This window comes from Podarcis cretensis, assembly GCF_951804945.1.
Source record: "Podarcis cretensis genome assembly, chromosome: 2".
Taxonomy (NCBI): Eukaryota; Metazoa; Chordata; class Lepidosauria; order Squamata; family Lacertidae; genus Podarcis; species Podarcis cretensis.
Genome location: NC_137171.1, coordinates 85,456,632 through 85,475,522, shown reverse-complemented (window position 1 = coordinate 85,475,522; position 18,891 = coordinate 85,456,632). Strand labels below are relative to the sequence as shown.

General features: G+C 44.3%; 1 protein-coding gene across 1 annotated transcript in view; it reads right to left on the bottom strand.

Annotated features, from left to right (window-relative positions):
• Positions 1-462: 462 nt before the first annotated feature.
• The window catches only part of COPG1 (COPI coat complex subunit gamma 1), a 28,066-nt gene continuing 9,637 nt past the window's right edge, over positions 463-18,891 (bottom strand). The window contains exons 11-24 of the mRNA XM_079966997.1: positions 18,568-18,635; positions 17,756-17,944; positions 17,542-17,637; positions 14,464-14,707; positions 13,187-13,262; positions 11,959-12,062; positions 9,817-9,942; positions 9,305-9,373; positions 8,132-8,274; positions 5,437-5,608; positions 4,684-4,781; positions 2,235-2,373; positions 2,031-2,129; positions 463-1,729 (exon numbers count right to left, since the gene is read on the bottom strand). Coding sequence (XP_079823123.1) covers positions 1,599-1,729; positions 2,031-2,129; positions 2,235-2,373; positions 4,684-4,781; positions 5,437-5,608; positions 8,132-8,274; positions 9,305-9,373; positions 9,817-9,942; positions 11,959-12,062; positions 13,187-13,262; positions 14,464-14,707; positions 17,542-17,637; positions 17,756-17,944; positions 18,568-18,635 — 1,754 coding nt within the window. The 3' untranslated portion in view covers positions 463-1,598. The remainder of the gene's footprint in view (positions 1,730-2,030; positions 2,130-2,234; positions 2,374-4,683; positions 4,782-5,436; positions 5,609-8,131; positions 8,275-9,304; positions 9,374-9,816; positions 9,943-11,958; positions 12,063-13,186; positions 13,263-14,463; positions 14,708-17,541; positions 17,638-17,755; positions 17,945-18,567; positions 18,636-18,891) is intronic.

Below are 18,891 nucleotides of genomic sequence, written 5' to 3'. Positions count from 1 at the left end.
CAAGAGTAGACAATCCTGGAGTAGATGAACCAATGATCTGACTTAATATAAGGCATCTTGCTAATGGGAGTTTGAAGCAGATGGAAAAGAAGTGTTTTAATGCTGAACATATCTGGTGCCGTCTTTGACAATTCTTAGGGCCATTGCACACATTTTTTGAGCTACATGCAAGGTGTTTGGGGCACAACCCCTATAAATGATAATGTGAATATGAGTGATGTGTTTGAAAATGTATGTACTCTGCAGGTAGACTCTGAAGAAACCAGAACTGGCAGGAGCTTTGCTGAATGTAAAGCCTGAGCATATAACTTATGGGTGAACTTGCCCTTATATGCTCTCTGTAAAACTATTCCTCTCCTTGCCAAAGCCATATAATTATGAAATGTGGTTGTACACAACCCCCTGCACAACCATAATGACCAACCACATACTTTTCAAAAAGAATGCTATACTGTTTAAATCTTGGCTTACATGGCACAACTTTTATGTACAAAATTATGCAGAGTAGAACAAAGCACAATATTAGCACGTATAAATAAAACAAAACTCCAAGTACCTTCAATAAAATAAAATGCTGGCTAATTATTTAAACAATTGCATTACAATCAATGAAGCAATCTGATGATCAGCAATTTATTAGACCAATTCTTTTTTCCAGATACTGTAAAATACAAAAAAGAGACATCCTATTTTAGGAGCAAACTGTGTAACATGGTAGGCCAATTGCTTTCTTTTGATGTTGTTAGCATGGAAAAACTGCTTTGGTAGAGGGTGAATAGGAGCAATATAGTGGGGTCAGAAGCTAAACATTTCTCTATTCTCTGTTTCTCCACTCTAGATCACCCCTGCTGCTTCTCTGCTGCCAATTACTGCCACCAGAAACATCTTTTTACATTTCTGCATAACTTAACTGTTTTAATGAAAGAAAAACTGGGGCCAACTATCCTTAATGGAAAGGGAACTCAGTCAGTTTTGATATGAACAAGTAATAGGTCCACTGAATTTGTACTCTGTGGCTGCAATTGCATTCTAATGTGGGCAAAAGATACTACTCTGAGGCATTTTTTTCCTTTCAAATTCTTGAGAATACCAAGGCAGCCTTTTTGCGTTACTGTATTTTATTGGATACAAGTAAGGTCTGTTTTAATGCCAACATAAAGAAACTAAACTGGTAGCGGCAATGAGAGTAAATTCATGCTTTTAGTTTTATGATCTGTTTTGAAGGGCTTAAAACATGTCAAACACAAATAGAAATTGCCATAATGGGAAGGGCTCTCACTAATCACAGAAAGTATCTGACACACTGTTACTACAACAGGAGCTGGTGTGAGCATCTTTAGGCACTGGGATCCTGCAGAGTTTGATATGAAAAGGATGCTCTCTTGAAATGGTTTAGAGATCCTGAAAAAAATTACTGGTTCAGTATCTCAGAAAACCTCTGATCATACTTTGAAGACTAGCTTTAAACTCACACAATGTTTTCCCCTCCCTAATTAGAAAAAGAGCTAATGTTCTAATGATTCTCTCAGAGTAGTGGGGATACATTTCCAACACCCCCTTTGGCTTCAGAGTTTGAAATATCAAGTCCTATATTGTGTTTAACCAACAGAGGCCATGACAACATCCACAGGAAGTTCTTCTCCACTCCGTGCTGTGACTTGCATTGTCACAGTGTCTGTCAGGACAAGACGAGAACGAACCAAGAGATCGTGGCCACCCCGAAATACACCTGTAGTAGATATGAGTAGAAAAATAGCATTAGGCTATCCATCAGCATCTCTAATGCTTAGAAGAATTCTGTATCTCTGCTACCTCGAGAGCATTAAACTAAAATTCCAAAGAAACATACGACACTTAAAAAGAAAAAAAGAAAAAGACCTGAAAATTAGAATGGCCCTTGCATTAATAATGTTTTGGCTAACCGTTATCCAGTGTTATACTTTGGTAGTTACTTTATAAGTTATCTACTCAGCCATACCCATTAGGATCACCACAAAATTTGAAACCAATATATTAGCACAACAACTCACCTGCCAGGTACAAGGCATGAGAGTTCTTGTTTTCAGGCACTTTATCTGACCGCTCGCAGGGCTGCATCCCTAGAAATTTGACAATATTGCCTACTGCCTCTGTGGAAAGAAATATATTGGGGACCATATCAGAATCCAAGAGAAAGTACTTTAAAACTCAGGGGGGGGGGGGAGAAAGCATATCAAGAGCCCCACAAATATTACCTTCCAGTGTTTTCACTGTGGATAACGTGAAAGTCTCTTCTTTTTCAAACTCATCGCCAACTTCTTCCCAGGCTGCTCCAAAATTTGGCTTCAGAACCCTTTGGATGTGATCTGCTATGGTCACCTCAATGTCTTCCAGCTAATATATATAAAAAAGATATGTGAAACGATATCACTCTGTATTAAGCTTTGCCATTGGCTCATTGAACAGCTGTAACCCCCATCACTTTAAGGCATCTCTCCCCTTCCAGTTTAAAGTAGGGTTTGGAGGCTGCTTCAAAGGGCACTTAGCAGCTTTAAGACAGGAGAATGTTTTAAAGGGCTTGCATTTTTCCCCAGGTTGGCCACCTGCCAATCATGTGTCATGTGACTGACAGATCAGCAGCCACACCCACCCACAGAATTTGGCCCACGAGGCTGATCCTAATGAGGATTTGGCCCCTGGAGTCAAAAAGGTTCCTCACCCCTGGATTTAGAGGGATGCTGGCCAAGGTGTTCTGCGTTTTGCATAGTTCTCTATATGCCTGTGACTCTGCCTCCTCTTCTGTACTCCCTCTCCTTTACCAGCCATCTAGTCTTCAACATCCCTTAATGCCCATCTTTCCACAGAATCACTGGGCCAGCACCCAAATCACACGCTGGACGGAGGAGTGGTGTGTCCTTCCAAGTCACGTCATTACAAACATCAGCTTGCCAGATGGAAGGATTGCCCCTCTCCCTGCATGCTCTTCTGAGTGTTTTCCCGACCATCCTCTCCAAAAGCCAATGGGGGGGGGCACACAGGGGAAGAGGTGGTTGGAAAAGCCCTGCCGCGCAAGCAGCAGCACTTCCACTGGGCTTCTGCTGACAGAGTTCATCCCATGAATCATGCCCGCTATGCGTGAGTTGGGTGCTCTACAGCCTATTTACCAAAGGTGTCATGGACTTTGAAGACACTCTAACTCGGAACGCAAGGGAGAAACGTGCTAGGAGGAAAGCATGCTTGGCAAATCCACACCGTGATCAACTCCCGCCCGGAAACCAATGTCCCCACTGTGGAAGGACGTGTGGATCCAGAATTGGCCTCCACTGTCACTTACGGACTCATTGTTAAAACTTCTGGAAGACAATCTTACTCAACTACAAGTGATCGCCAAAGAAGAATAAGAATATGCAAAACAGACTGATCTGCATGATATTTCCTGAGGGTGAGGAAGGGGACTTGGTCTCCTCGTAACACAAGGCCTCCCTGTAGGGAGCCTGACTCACATTATGGTCTGCATATGAAGGAGGGGCTTGTGCTGCCCTTCCAAGAAATAACTTTGCACACCAGCCAAAAGAGAGAAAGAATGTTTTGAGCCTTTAGCAGCATGACACAGCATGTCATTTATGTTTCTAATATGGCACAAATGCAGACTGATCGCTGTCACTTTTTTCCATTCTTAAATGATCTTTTTAGCGGGCAGCTTTTGGAGCAGCGCATACAGCGGATGTGACTCTCAGCAGAACTGCCATACACTTGGGCGGGGGTGGGGAGTAAGAAACAGAGAAGCAAAATCAATAGATCAGAGCCAGGTTCAAGTTGCATTGTGCAGTCTGCTCTTCAGAGCAGAAAAAAGAAATGCCACCTTGTGTAATGGGACTGAAGCTGCAGGGAGAAGACAAGTCTTAGGGCAAGGAAAATCTCTGCACAGGAATAGGTAAAACAGACCAGGTTCGAAATATCAGTTGCATGGTTGGTGTAAGAAACAACTACTCCCAGGCAAGGGAGGAAAAGGAGCCCTCCCTGCAAAATGTTCCTGTAGGTTTGACACTCAGAACACTTCCATGGTGCCCTAAGCTGACAGGAAATCAATGGCCTGATACATAAAATGAAACCCACTGAGCATAAAAGCTGGCTCATCACTATCCTTCACACAGCGCATCAGCTACACTCTCTAGAGCATATTATTATGTATTCATACTTGGGGTGGGGGAATAGAGCCTTTGGTATTTTAAGTGTGCCAGGAAGGGTGTATTGTGCTTTAAAAAAACTTCCTTACCCAAAAGATTACAAGCAAAACAGCTTTGCTAGAGCATTTTATCCATGAAATGTGGGGATAGAACAGGGAGCTCAGAGTAGTCCTGCCCCAGGGAGACGTCACAGCCTTCAAGTAAATGGCTGCCAACATTCAGCTGGTTACAAGCCAGGTCTGTGTGTGAGCAGCTGGTGACAGGACACCCCAGGTTTGACACTTAGCCATCTGGACATGCTGAGACTCAACAGCCTGTTAGCTCAGAAGCTGGTCAATCCATCCTCTGGCCCTGATGAGACAGGCTTTCTAATGCATTTGTTAGATCAAGCCACAGCTCCCCAGAGGAGGTCAGGAGGCAAAGCTATGTCACCCTGGATGGCCTTGCCTTGGCTCACATCTCACCACCTGACCAGGAGACATTGAAAAAGGGACAGGAAAGTAGCTAAATCTCTTACCACATATTCGTCCTCATAGCCCTCTTCCTCTGCTTCACCGGTGTTCGGGTCACAGTCCTTGACAGTGAATTTCATCATGCAGCTGAACGTACAGGCCACTGCAGAAAGGGCAAAAAGAAAAAGAAAAAAGTCAAGCACAAAGAAATGTGAAATGTACAAGTTAATTTATATTCCTGTCTCAGCTCCTAGGTTCCAGTCTGCCTATTTATTAAAAAGTCACTGAGGACTGAGAAGAGTGCTTGTAATGTTATAATTTCCCAACAAGACAGTTCTCCCCTAGACAGAAAAGTCAAATTAACCTACCAACCTCACTCAAGGTACACAAGGTTTTTCCACAGAAAGGGTGTCTAGAAGTCTTTAGGACTACAATTCACACACTGTTATTATAGGCTTGTGTCCAATGCAGTGCTAATAAACTGTCCCATCTGCACAAGGATTTATGCTGGCACAATGGTATATTCCCCTTTCTCTCCAAGCATGCCTCTAAATCTGTTCCAGGATCCCCCCGGCTCCCATTTGGAGCATTTTAGTTGGGTGCAGGGCACGTGCCAGCAAAGTCAGTCCCACTGTGCAAAACAGATCCTTGCACTGACAGGACCGAGCACTGCATTTGAGACAAGTCTTCAAATAAAAAGTATATGAATTCTCAAAAGTCATTTAATGTCTGTTAAAATGTACAGGGGCTGCAAGCTCAGAGCTACAAGGCAGCTTGGTCTGACTGAGAAGGGAAGAAAACAGAGAAAATCTTGTTACCTGCTGTTGGGTCCTCTTCGGGCAATGCAATCAATGTATAGCAAGTGCCAGGTTGGTTGTACAGCAAACTTTTGGCAGGTATGTAACCAATGACCTCATATGCCTCAGTTGGCTCCATCTGCACTGTGACATTTTCCAGGATCTGATCATTCAGGGTGTTTGTGCAGTCAAACTATCAGGGAAAATCAAGGAACGTCGTAGCACAAAATACTGAATGTACTTTACTGTACTGTACTGTAAAGTTTGGGGTTGTTGTTTATTTAAAAGCATTTCTAAGTCACTTAATCTTTAAAAATAATTCTGAGCAATATACAACACAAAAACAAAACAAAAAGTACAACATAAAACCAATTGTTGGTATCTGTCTATCTTAAGAGACAATGGAGTGTTCCTCTGGGAGCAAAGCCAGGCCGTCAAGAGAATCACAGCAACCTGCTGTGGCTGCAGAGACCAGAAACTCATAACTGCTACCCCCCATGTTGTTTTTGCTGTGTTAGCAGCACCGAAGTAATCTCTCCACGGCACAAACCTAGGCACTATGTATGGAGATCCTGGGCTCAGTAAATGGGTAATATAAAAGTAATATATAAAAACAAAAAATCAGGGAATTTACATTAAGACAGAGTATGATCTTAGGGATTAGGGAAAACCTGGGCCAAAATATGTTTCTTTATAAGATATCTGAAGTGACTGGTGGTTGCTGCTTCAGAGGGAAGGGTGTTCCATAATATAGGGGCAATAGCGGAAAATGCCCATTTTGGGGGCACCATCCTATAACATTCTGTAGGGTGAGATATACAGAGGATATAAACGATCTTGCTGTTTACAGAGGAGTAGGTGGTCTTTCAGGTTAACTGGTTTCCAACAATAGTTTTCAAAGACACACATAGTAAGACTCACATTTAAGGCGACAACTGCAGAAGGCATCTGCCTCAGTGAATCTGCAGGCATAGTGCCTGCACTGGTCCTGGGTTGACCCTCCACACCCAACTAAGCTGTAGGCCAGTGCAGTTCTTGAGCCAGCATAGGCACAGAGCCTGCTTCCATGAAGATTCAATTTCCATATACAGTACAGTAACTCACAACTTACACACATTTAACTATTCAGCTTTAAGTGCTTGGCAATCAATCAATCAATCAAATAAAAAAAAATGGGTGGAAAAGAGGCATATTTCTGGGGGGGGGGGTAGACTTTGGCAATCCCACCTGCCATGTCATGGAGTTTTGACAATACACGATTTTGGCTTTACACCCTATCCCCGGAACATAACCCCAGTGTAAGTTGAGAGTCGCCTGCGTTGGCTTCCTGTGCTACAATATTTCTTGGGCTGAAACATCCTTAAGAATGGCTTTCCATCCTCCAGCATCACCACTGGAGTGCACATTTCCCAAGGCATATACACTTTCAGTAGTAAAACAAATCTGCATATATTTTAGCATCAAAAGTGGTTCTCAGCATTGTAATGGGGTCAGGTAGACACCCACTAGGACGTCTCCCCATCTTTCAGATATAAAAAGGAACCTATGCCTTGCCATAAACTAATCCAACCTACCCTCGTGGAGCTGTGCTGCATGCATCAATCATCTGACCCTGCTTAGCTGAGGGAAATGCTCTGGTCTGAGGCCTCTGGCAGGGACAACCCCAAATGAATCATTCTAGGCACTAGGCCTCCGTGTTATTTGCATGCCCCCCATTCTCCTCCTCCAGTTCAGCCACAAGAAGATTGGAAGGTTCTGCTTCTGATTCTAATGAACCACGGTTACTCATTTTGTTTAAACCCAGACCCAATGTGGTTAAGTCTTAGGGCAGGGATGGGGAACCTCAGAACCAGGGACCAAAGGCAGCTCTCCAACTAACTAAGCCTCTTGAGACTTTACCCAGGCCACAATCTCTTCACCAGCCACAGCCCTGCTTTGAACCTCTGAGTGCTTTATCTCACGAGAATATGTCCTTGACCTCTAAGTATGCCTCTTGACTGCCTGGGTGGAGGACAGAGAGGTGTGCAAGCATATGTAGAATCACAGAACCATAGAGTTGGAAGGGGCCCCGAGGAGCATCTACTCTAGTCCAACCCTCTGCAATGCCGGAATCTCAGCTAAAGCATCCATGACAGATGGCCACCCAATCTCTGCTTAAAAACCTCCAAGGAAGGAGGGTCCACCACCTCCTGAGGGACCCCGTTCCACTGCTGGAACAGCTCTTACTGTCTGAAAGTTCCCCCAGATGTTTAGTCAGAAACTCCGTTCTTGTAATTTGAACCCATTGGCTAGGGTCCTAGCCTCCAGAGAAGGAGAGTCTCTTATATGTATACGACTGGCAGCAATCCTTTGTATGTGGGTGCTGAGTGCAATTGGTTGGTTGACAGAGGTAGTGAATGATTGTAGTGACTGGGGAACGGACGTTGTGAGCATGAGACTGGGCAAGTGGTGGTATGAAAAGGGTGTTTTATGTTTGTTAGGATTCTACCTTATGCTGCCTCAAATGCTATTTGACTTTATTTATACTGATACTGTTTTCACGGATATGGAAACCATATTTGGCGTTTATTTGAAGGTAAACCATGTGACATTATTTTTATTGCACCCACTGTGCATATATTATACTGTAAACAGCTCTGAGATGTCAAGACATTAACCCATCTATAAATGGAAGAGACTACTGTCACTACTCATGTATTTTCAACGCAGTACCCACCTGGAACACCATGTGGTTTGTGAACGTGTGCTTGGTACAGTGGATCACATACTCCGTCTCCAATTCTGTAAGAGCCACTGGCTCGGAAGAGGACTTGAACAGCGGGCCAAGTTCTCGGAACTCTGGGATGGCAGCTAATTGTTCTAAAATACAGTTTTTAAAAAGGCAACAAATAGGTTTCCATTCACTGTCAGAGCATGAGTTCTAAAGTCAAGTGCAAGGACAGAGAGAGAGAGAAAGAATTGGCAAGTGGAACCTATTCAAGATTTCTGCTCTACTTAGACCGTAGCTTTAGGGGAATAAACAACTCCCAACCTCAGTCCCCTCATCTGTAAAACATGGATAAAAACATTTAAGTACAGAACAACAGAAGAAGAGCCTGCTGAATCAGGAGAATGGCCCATCTAGTCCTATTCAATTATGAACAAGTTAAAAATCACAGGTCCCAGTACTGATCTTTGGGGGATTTCCATTTATTCCTGCTCTCTGCTTCTAGCACCTAACCAATTTTTGATCCAGGAATTGCTTACTCAGCAGTCTTTGGTGAGGTACTTTGTGGAAAGCTTTTTGAAAGTCAAAGTACACCACAGATCATCTCTATCTATGCTTGTTGACACCGTCAAAGAACTCTTAATAGGTTTGTGAGAAAGGATTTTCCCTCACAGAAGCCAAGCTGGTTCTACTTCAGCAAGACTTGTTCTTATATGCTTGGCTATTTTATCCTTAACAATACTTTCCACCAGTTTCCCCCAATCAAACATTAAGCTAACTGACCTATAACTTTCAGGATCCTCGCTGGATCCCTTTTTTAAAAATGGCGTTACCTGAGAACTGGAAAGTAGCTAATGTATGCTTGTTGATCTGAGGGACAAGTTTCATATTTCTGTTTAGAAGATCAACAATTTCACTTTTGAGTTATTGCGGTGGATGCCATCTGGAACTGGCAATTTGTCCATTTCTATTTAGTCAAAGTTGGCCCAGTGGCCAGATCTAGTTCCCCCACCTGCTATATACATTAAAAAGTAGTTGATCTTGACCTACTCTCCCCAAAAACATTTCTAGTTAACACACTTCATCTATCAGAAAAATCTCAGATATCGAAAGACTGAGGGAATAATCCTACAAGTTGCTCAACTGTCACATTCTCTTCTCAAATACAAGGTGATATCATACCTTGGAATATTTCTTGTCTGGTTGCTGCCACTTTCTCTGGCTGCTTGGTGGCAGACACTGGAGCATTTTCTGCAAATGGAGCAAGAAAAACACAGCACATGTACAGTAATTCACGTTTGCTAACCTGAAGCTCTGTTGTGGTAATTCAAAAGGGGAATCGAACCTCTTACAGAGAAACTGCACCTTATTTTTGGTGCTCATTTAGAAAACCAGGACAGGAGGTGGGAGGAGAGCCAGAACTGGAACAAACAGCAGGTTGATTACAGTAATGGAAGAAGATGGCACCAATATTCTGATCGGGTAGCAGCGTAAGGGGAAAAGAAAACGGTTCCTGATGTCTTAGCAAGATGAAACTGAAGCAATTCATAATATCGCAGGTGCTGCTGTGAAAAGGGCCCATGAAATTCAAGCTGGGCCACCTTGAAAGGGCAGAGAGAACTGGAAAGTCCCCAAGAAACATGCTGTGCTAGACACTGATGAGAAAGTTTGTCCCTTGTTATTTCTACAATTACCTGTTCTTTGTTCAGTGATGGGGGCAGTTGCCAAGGGAACAGACTTCAGGTCAAAGGGTTTTTCAGAAGGATCCAGTGTATATTGGTGTAGCGCCCTCTCCAGGCCAGGGATGGATACAGTCAATCCTGGAGAAGAGAAAGGGTGACCAAAATTGAACTTAACAGGAAAGCAGGGACCTCTTTGTCGCCTTATAAATCAGAGCTCAATTAAGTCTCCACATCTGCTCTTCCATATGGCCTCATCCCAAAACCTGCTTAAAGGGCTTGGCTTGGGGCCAATTTAATCCCCTACAGCTTAAATGGGTTGCTGATTGAGCTAGGAGCAACTACCCACTGAGGAAATATTCCTATCCAGATGCAGAGGAACCAAATGCTTCACTGCAAATCCATTCCTGATGAATATCTGCATTTCAGGGAGCTGGGGACACGCATAACCTCAAAAGGGTACCTATGGAGATGACTCTCCTCCTGAGAGCTGTGTACAAAACAACTGGCATGCATCTGTTCCCATTCAGGGCTCGGGGGGCACAGAGGCTCTGACATCCCTTATTATACAATCTGCACAGGAAGAGAAGCAGATCTGGAAATCAGGCAAAAATCCCCATTTGCCCTTCATGCTACACGAAGCCATCTTCGCTGACCCACAAATAGATTAGACAGGCTTGAAAAGTATCAATAAATGCTGGCAGCCAAAAAGGAGCCATCAGAGCTATCCACCAAGCTTTCCCCCTTCCCGAGAGCCAGCATGATGTAGTGGTTAAGAGCGATAGACTCGTAATCTGGGGAACCGGGTTTGCGTCTCCGCTCCTCCACATGCAGCTGCTGGGTGACCTTGGGCTAGTCACACTTCTCTGAAGTCTCTCAGCCCCACTCACCTAACAGAGTGTTTGTTGTGGGGGAGGAAGGGAAAGGAGAATGTTAGCCGCTTTGAGACTCCTTCAGGTAGTGATAAAGCGGGATATCAAATCCAAACTCTTCTTCTTCTTCTTCCCCTACACCACCATCAATTCATCAATGCTGCACAATGGACTTGGTGTCGTAGCTTGGCGGGTGTGGAAATAAGGAGTCATCTATTGCCTTTCCTTCCTGTTCCATCTTTCTAACCAACCCTCTTGGCTGAGAGGAACTGCACTATGTTAAAGGTGGAAATGATGAGCTGGTTGGAAGGTGACGGTTACTAGGTTGGGATAGAACGGAAATCAATCTGCACGGCCGGCCCTACTGTTAGGCAAAGTGCCTTGGCCAGCAGATACTGGGGAAGATGGGCAGCAGGGTCTGGTCCCTCCTAAGCCTCCAGGCCATTCCCTTCCATTGGAGGATAGACCTGCACGTATACTGCACAGCCTCTTTTGGCTCCCCAAAACTAGCCAGCTGTCTCATATGCAGAATAGGATGCTATCCCATCATCAGGGTCAAAGGAAGGTTCAGAGGCCAGGCCAGCTGGTTTCTCCATGTGGAATGGGGAGTTGGGAGGAGAAGGGGCAGACTTGTGCTTCACTTCAGGCAGGTAAACATTTTGAGCTGGCCTTGTCAGTCTGTATATAGCTTTGGTAAGAGCCAATGTGGTGAAATTTAGCAAAAATAAGAGTTAAGTAAGCTATGGGTCTCTCTTCCTTTTTCATTCCCTGCCCCCCTTTCCTTCTACTTTATTTTCTCACTGAAACTTTTCAATAAAATATAATTTATGTATTTATTTGTTTTTAAAAAGTAAGCTAGGGGTGGCATTGTTTTGGGGCGGTAGGGTGAACAAGCTGAGAATTTTAAGTTCCCTGAGTCTGAGCTAAGGATTTATTCAGATGTATGCATGACCTTCCTTCTGGTTTGTCTTATGTGACTGTGAACAATTTTGATAGCAGTATAAAATTTGCCCTGAGACTTTGGGCTACAAAACAGCTTCCCAATCTAACCTGAGCAATTTGCAAGTCAGCTTTTTTTTATTTTAAAAAAAGAAAAAAAGAAAAACACAACAGAAATTTCAAGCCAAACTATAGCACCTACAATTCTAACTGTCAACTCTTTGTCATGATCTTCAATATTTTTTTTTATAAAAAAACTCCCCCAAACCCGTTCCACATTATAGTGAATTCCAGCCATAAATGTGACTTTACGTTTCACATGCCCCCAAATTGGCATCTTGGTTACCGTTCAGGATGTATCCAGCATTGAGGGCTTTTTGTTTCTGCTCCAAGACACTCAGGTAGAACGTGGCCCTGTCTCTCACTTCATTGTCATCATCCATCACACACCTGAAATCAAGATCAGAGAGCTCTGCTCAGTGGGAATCACTTAAATTCACATGGACCTATCCAAGTTAATCCAATCCAGATGGTCAAGAAAGAGGATGGCATGCTCTGCGGTGAAGGGATCAGCAGCATATATAGCCTGCCCCAGTGCTGACAACCGTCAGGAAACAGCTGCTTACTCAGAGCCCATTAAGATTGTTTTGTGGTGCCAGATCCAAGAGTGAATCTGCAATGGGTGGCCACCTCAGTGCATCCGAGCCTGGGAACAATCCCTTCTTTCAACCAAGGCATCTGTGCTGACCCTGCTAAGCTCCTAATCTGTTGCAGAGACTAAGATCAGAGAGCTGCATCAATGCACGCAACCCCTGCCCTCCTTCAGTCCTCCTTCTGGAAGCAAACCCAAGGCTGTGTCAGCACTTTTTGGTTATTATGTTTAGTCTTCTAACAGTTCTCCTCCATTCCATCTGAGGAAGCCTTATATTTTTATTTGGCATTTTCCAGTTTTGCGTTTCCCTTCCTCCGGTTTTTATTATTTTGGGGATTTGCAAAGTGAGACGTTACTGCTCCCGTTAAAAATGTTTTGTTCATTTTCTTAAGCCTTCTGCACTGACTCTATCCTCAAATCCAGCCACATGAAACCCTGATGTCTCAATTCTGTCTGCTCTGCCTCTTTGGCCAGGGACATGGATCCAACAGCAACAGTCCTTGCTGCAATGGTATAACAACAACAACAACAACAACAAGAATAATAATATTAATAATATAATTTATTATTTATACCCTGCCTATTGGGCTGGGTTTCCAGTAGCACTGACCAGCCAGCCAGTTTTTTCTAAATCAGAAGGAAGCCAGAAATTTAAAGCAGGTCTGTGCATTGTTTGCTTGGGGGAAATCAGCAGGACTTCCACGTCCAATCAGATTCCTGCAGGGTACTGTAGTCCATGCCAGCCCTCTTTGACCACACAACAGCAGGAGTAATTATGAAATCAGCTTAGGCCACACAGTCAGCATGTCTGGCTTTTTCCAGAGCTGTATCAACAGCAAAAAAACTGCCCATCTTTCCCAGGGAGGGTTTTTTTTGTTTTGGGTTAGATCGATGTGGTCATGCTGCTCTAATCACAACTCACCTCTTCAGCAAAACAAGGACACTGGGGAGCATTTCTTCATTCTGAGCCCCAAATTTAGCCAGAGCACTCACAGCACCTGTAAGCAAGCAAGGAAAGAGGGATGATCAGCTGGAGAAGACAGTGTGGGAAGCCCCTTAAAGCAGAAGTTTTCAGCCTTTTGGGGTCCATGGCTACCTTGACCAAATACCTTCTTTCTGCAGCATCCTTGTGGGGCTCTGGAGCCCAGTTGTGCCATCCCTTGCCTGCAGAGCTGGCAGCCTCTCACCCATTTTCAAACACCCTCCCTTGTGGAGTGTTTCCTCAGCCTCCTCTCTTCTTCCCTCTCCTTGGGAGTCCTCTGGGCAGCCGCAGCTGCCGCCCCAGTCTCTGAGCTGCTTCCCCTGTCCCAAAGAGAGGTGCCTCCTCACACTGCCCCACGAGGGTCTGGGAAGTACTCCCAGAGGCACCATTTGCCTGGGGAGCTTGTAGCCAGGGCTGCTACAATAAACAGTTGTGCAAGCTTTTGGGAGGCAGAGACGTGAGAGAGCATCAGGGGAGGGAGGGAAGGAGAGAGGGACAGAGGCCAGTGTTGCCTGCAGCACCCCTGACCATCATTCAAGGCACCCCAGGGTGCCATGGCACACTGGTTGAAAACCACTGCCTTAAAGGTTTAGCCAAGCATGGAATAGGAATATATTCACAGGACTGACTGAACCAGGAACAAATAGCTTTTACGTTATCATTAGAACCTCATATAATAGAAGTATCTGAACTATACCTTGCAGCTAATATCCTCTTTTAACATGTAAGGTATCATCGCTCTTTATCAGCACATTCTTTACATCAGGAATGGAGAATCTGTGGCCCTCCAGATGCTGCTGAACTACAATTTCCACCATCCCTGTCCACTGTCCCTTCCAGCTGGGGCTGATGGGAGTTGGAGTCAAAAAGCACCTGGAGGCTTACAGGTTCCCCATCCCTGCTTCATGAGGATACAAATGTTCAGAAGAAATCAAGCAATGTTCCCATTTTAAAATTTAAACCCTGGTCCCAAGTGACCATTTACCTTGATTTGATTTCAAGTCAGGAAAGTTCATCTACCCCCAACAGCATAAAGAGGAGGAGAGGCTGTCACGCTTTGCAGGCAGTAGGTCCCAGGTTCAAATCCTGGCACCTCTGGACAGGAAAGACTCCTGCCTGCCTGAATCCTGGAGAGCCACAGCCAGGCAGCCCAGACAATCCTGCGCTAGACTAACCAACAACCTGACTCAATAAGCGCCTTGTATGTGTGCATGTACCTGCCCGGACTTCTTCGTGCTCCAAGACGACTCTGTTGTAAATGAAACGAATGTACTTTGAAGGGTTGTTGGTTTTAGGCCCTTCCTGGCCCAGCAGGTGGAGAATGCGGGTGGCTAGGACGGTGAACTCGCAGTCTTCAATGAACTCGCACAGGTGGGAGAGTCCGGTTTCCTTGCTCTCTGAGTTCTCCTCAATGATGCCGATGATACATTCAACAATGGCTCGCTTGTACTCAAAGCCACCCTGGACAGGAACATGAATGAGTCAGGGTGAAAGCTCAGTGGAGGATAGTGGCTCTATTTCTACAGTACCTTTCTTAAAAAGAAAAGAAAAGCTCCTGGGTAATAATGAATTTTCACCTGCATTTCAAGGCAAGAGGGTGTCAGGGTGCTTACTCATCTGCACTGTTTAGCAAAGAGTCTGGAATCTTTAGGATTTTATGCTTTCGTTTTATAAAGGGACATCCTGCCACCTCCCCTGCCTGTTCCATTGTCCTGCTCCAACCAATTTGCATTTTTATAATTCTTTTGCTTGCTGCCTTCTGTTGGAAAAAGACGGGATACCAAAAAGGGTTTCTCATGCATATGGCTGAGAATAAAAGCCTGAAAAAAGTGCAGAGACAGACTTTCCTGGAAGGCACAGGTGCAAAAGGAAAAGCCTTAGGGCTGTTCAAGACAACCTGTTTATTCAGCATTCTTCCCAATTTGTCTGCACAAAGCTTATGCAGAGATTAGATCAAGTCCAATCTGTGCTGAGCATTCGTGCCAGTTGGGTTGTTGTAGAGACAATGAGCATTCATCCTGCACTCATCCCAATTTGCTTGCTAGGTAGTTAGACATCTTCCCATTAATCATTTGTTCAACTCGCACTTCAGTGCACTTCCCTGCCACTTTCCAAATCGAAGAGTGTCCTTTTTAAAAAGTGGATTTGTTGAGCTAGGGAGACAGAACACTTTAATCCACTTTAATTGCATAAAGCTAATGATCCGGCAAGCGCCTGAATCCCTTCCACAAAACACCGACAGCCTGGAGGCACCCTGAGTGCAGCCTCCAGCATGCAGAGTGCTGGGTTTTGAAGCTCTGCATTTGTCCTGTTCCAAGCCTAAATCTTCTGCTGAAGAGTCCCCAGGGACTGGCTATAAATCACAGTGTTGGCAGGAAGGTTTTCAAGAACAAAATTAAGGCACATATCAAACAGAATGGATGGACAGAGGTGGGACAGCCCATCAAGCAATAATATTTTCATGTCCATGAAGCCCCCAAATAAACAGAATATTGGGTTCTTTCATAAAATGACATACTAGGAAAACAAGAGCATTTCATCTTCCCAGATACAACCAACAGCTGCTTATTATAAGTAGAATAGGCTATGTTTGCAGGGAAAGAGACCATTGTTTGTCCTATAGGATTTTAAAATGTGCTGCCTCATCTAAAGTTCGATTCATATTTGAAGCTGCAGCCGTCTCAGATTGTTTGCCCTGGAGCCATTAGGAATAAACAGAATGGAAGGAACATCTGAAACCAGAATACTCAGGACGATACTCTCCACCCACACAAAAAGCCATCAGAACAGAACATTCCATTTTCAGAGGGAAAGAAAAATCAGCCTAAACAGTCGTAGTTTTATCCAGATCTTACTAGAAAGCAATACAACTGAAAATATTGGCAGCTGGTTAATATATTTAGAAAAACAGACACAGCATCAGATCGCTTTTTTAAAGAAAAAAAAGTATCTGGAAAAATAATTGACTTCTGTCGGTGATCTGCCTGCAAAAATTGTTAAAGGGGTAACTCATCCCTTTGCAAGCACTGTGGCACTGGCAAAGAGCTGATGTAACTCAGACTGCTAATAAGATTCCCAAGAGCAGATTTTCAGGTGGGGGGGGGGGAGTGTCCTGAAATGGCCAACAACCGGCTGGGAGCTGGTGCCCATTCTAAATGAGGTGGCAAGACAGGTGACAACTAGCACCCAGGGCTGGCAAAACTAGCACCCACCTGTCAAATTTGGTCCACAAGGCCAATTCTGATAAGGACCTGGCCCATGGACCCAAAACATCTCCCTTTCCCTAATCTAAAATATGGAGACAGGCTGACAGTTTAAAAAAAAATTCTAACACCTTAGAAAATCCCTCAACCCAAACTGTAGCCTTGTACAGGGCCCCCACTATCCTCATGCGCACTTGTGTGCACCTGATCCATGTTGAGTGAGAAGGTCCAATGTGGTCTTCTAAGCATGCTTGACTAACTGCATGTAAAAGTCTCCTTGTGACTGCTTTGCCTTATCAAGGTTCCCAGCCATGCGGAGGCTTCTAAGGATGTTCACCAAATAAGTACAGCATAATCAGTAAGCAATGCTTTCCTGCAGGAAATGGTGAGTGGGTTTTAGCTAATATTGACAAGAATGTATCATACCTGCAGTAGGCATGTACCCTGTGAGCAGTGGTAGCATCTGACTGACATTACTCAAGTAGGGAAATAATAAATTAATAAATTAATAATAATAATAATATATTTATACCCTGCCCATCTGGCTGGGTTTTCCCAACCACTCAGGGCAGCTCCCAACAGAATATTAATAATAATCATAAAGCGATAAAAGATCAAACATTAAAAACTTCCCTAAACAGGGCTGCCTTCAGATGTCTTCTAAAAGTCAGATAGTTGCTTATTTCCTTGACATCTGATGGGAGGGCGTTCCACAAGACGGGCGCCACTACCGAAAAGGCCCTCTGCCTGGTTCCCTGTAACCTCACTTCTTATAGTGAGGGAACCACCAGAAGGCCCTTGGCGCTGGACCTCAGTGTCTGGGCAGAATGATGAGGGTGGAGACACTCCTTCAGGTATACTGGGCTGAGGCCGTTTAGGGTTTTAAAAGTCAGCACAAACACTATGAATTTTGCTCGGAAACATACTGGGTTAAAAGACCTCTACATTGTATCAGATTCCTGCAGTCCAAGCTGTAACCTGAAGCTAGTCCTATTTCTGTCACGCAGGCTTCCATTTTGGGTTGCACAGGTTGCAGGAGAAAGATTGCTCCGAGCCAATAATGAGGAGAGCAATGCAAACGGCGACACTTACCTCCTCACGCAGCATTGTGAAGAGGAAGTTCATGAGGACGGCATGCTTGCGTGGATACTTCTGACAGAGGGCGCTGATGGCCTGTACCACAACAACCTGGAAAGAACATGGAATGCAACAAGCACACTGAATGACCGGAGTTGCGTCTCACACCAGCCCACATCCCACAAACAGAAAAGCTCAATAAAAGCCCCAAGCATGAGTCTTTCCATACCTTGAACTCGTCGGAGATTTCAGACATAAAAGAGGAGATCTGCTTCATGAGCCGGTCAATGCTACTTTCGCTGCCGGTTTTCAGCAGGGTGGTGATGGCCAGGGTAGCAATGCTGCGGTTGGAGTCTGTGACCAGATTCTCCAAATCAAGATTGCAGGCAGTCACAGCAGACGGGTGCTTCATAGCAACCTAGTGGTGAGGAACAGAAAGAAGAATTTGCTCCCTGCAGGCTGGCTGAACTTGTAAGTATGAATATAGAGTATCTTCAATATAAGAGCCCCTGGAAGAGTTCACAGCTACGGCACAATGGGCAAGAATCAAAGTTTCTGACACAAATAAGCTGCCATTTATTAAACTGTTTTTGTTGTGCCCCAACTTCAGCTCTTGTCTTGTTATCTTTGAGCTACAGTTCCACCTTGCATACAAAATGCAGAGTTTAATGCTGGGGTTTAATGGCAGTTTAGCAACACAAATCTTCACAGTTGATCCTGGCTAGTGGAACACTGAGCCAGATTTTCTTGTCTGGGATACAAAAAGGAGCTGCGACTTAAAATTAAGACAGTGTGCAGGGGAAGAAGCATGTGGGCCTCAAAACTTGTTCCTAGTTTCTTAAACCACAGTTCAGAAAACCAAGAAATGGACACATAACCAGAGAGGTGGTTCAAAGAACTGGTGAAATCTGTTCCTATCAGCTGGTCTCATAGGATCAATGGCACTTCTTTTTTATTATTTCACCTATCCAAGGACTAAGAATTTAGCCCTACCCAAGCAGGCAAACCCAACTGGCCACAGAGTTCTTTGAGCCTTCTTACCTTGTTGAGGGTCCGAACTGCTGCATAGCGAAGTGCTGCCTTGGGTGAACTGCAGAACAATTGTAACACTGTAAAATGAATAATAATAATGATAGAGTATTATTGGCAAGATAGTCACACCAGCCATATTACAATGATTCAGTTCACAGCCTGCATAAGGGGTGAAAATGGAACACAAGAAGTTTGCAGAAGAGACATATTTTTTTCATTCACAGTTTGCTTTGTCCACCAGTCACCAAATCTAAGCTGTGATAGCCAATGTGGTGCCCTCAAGATGTTCCTAGACTACAATTCCCATCATTCCTGACCATGGACCAGCCTGCC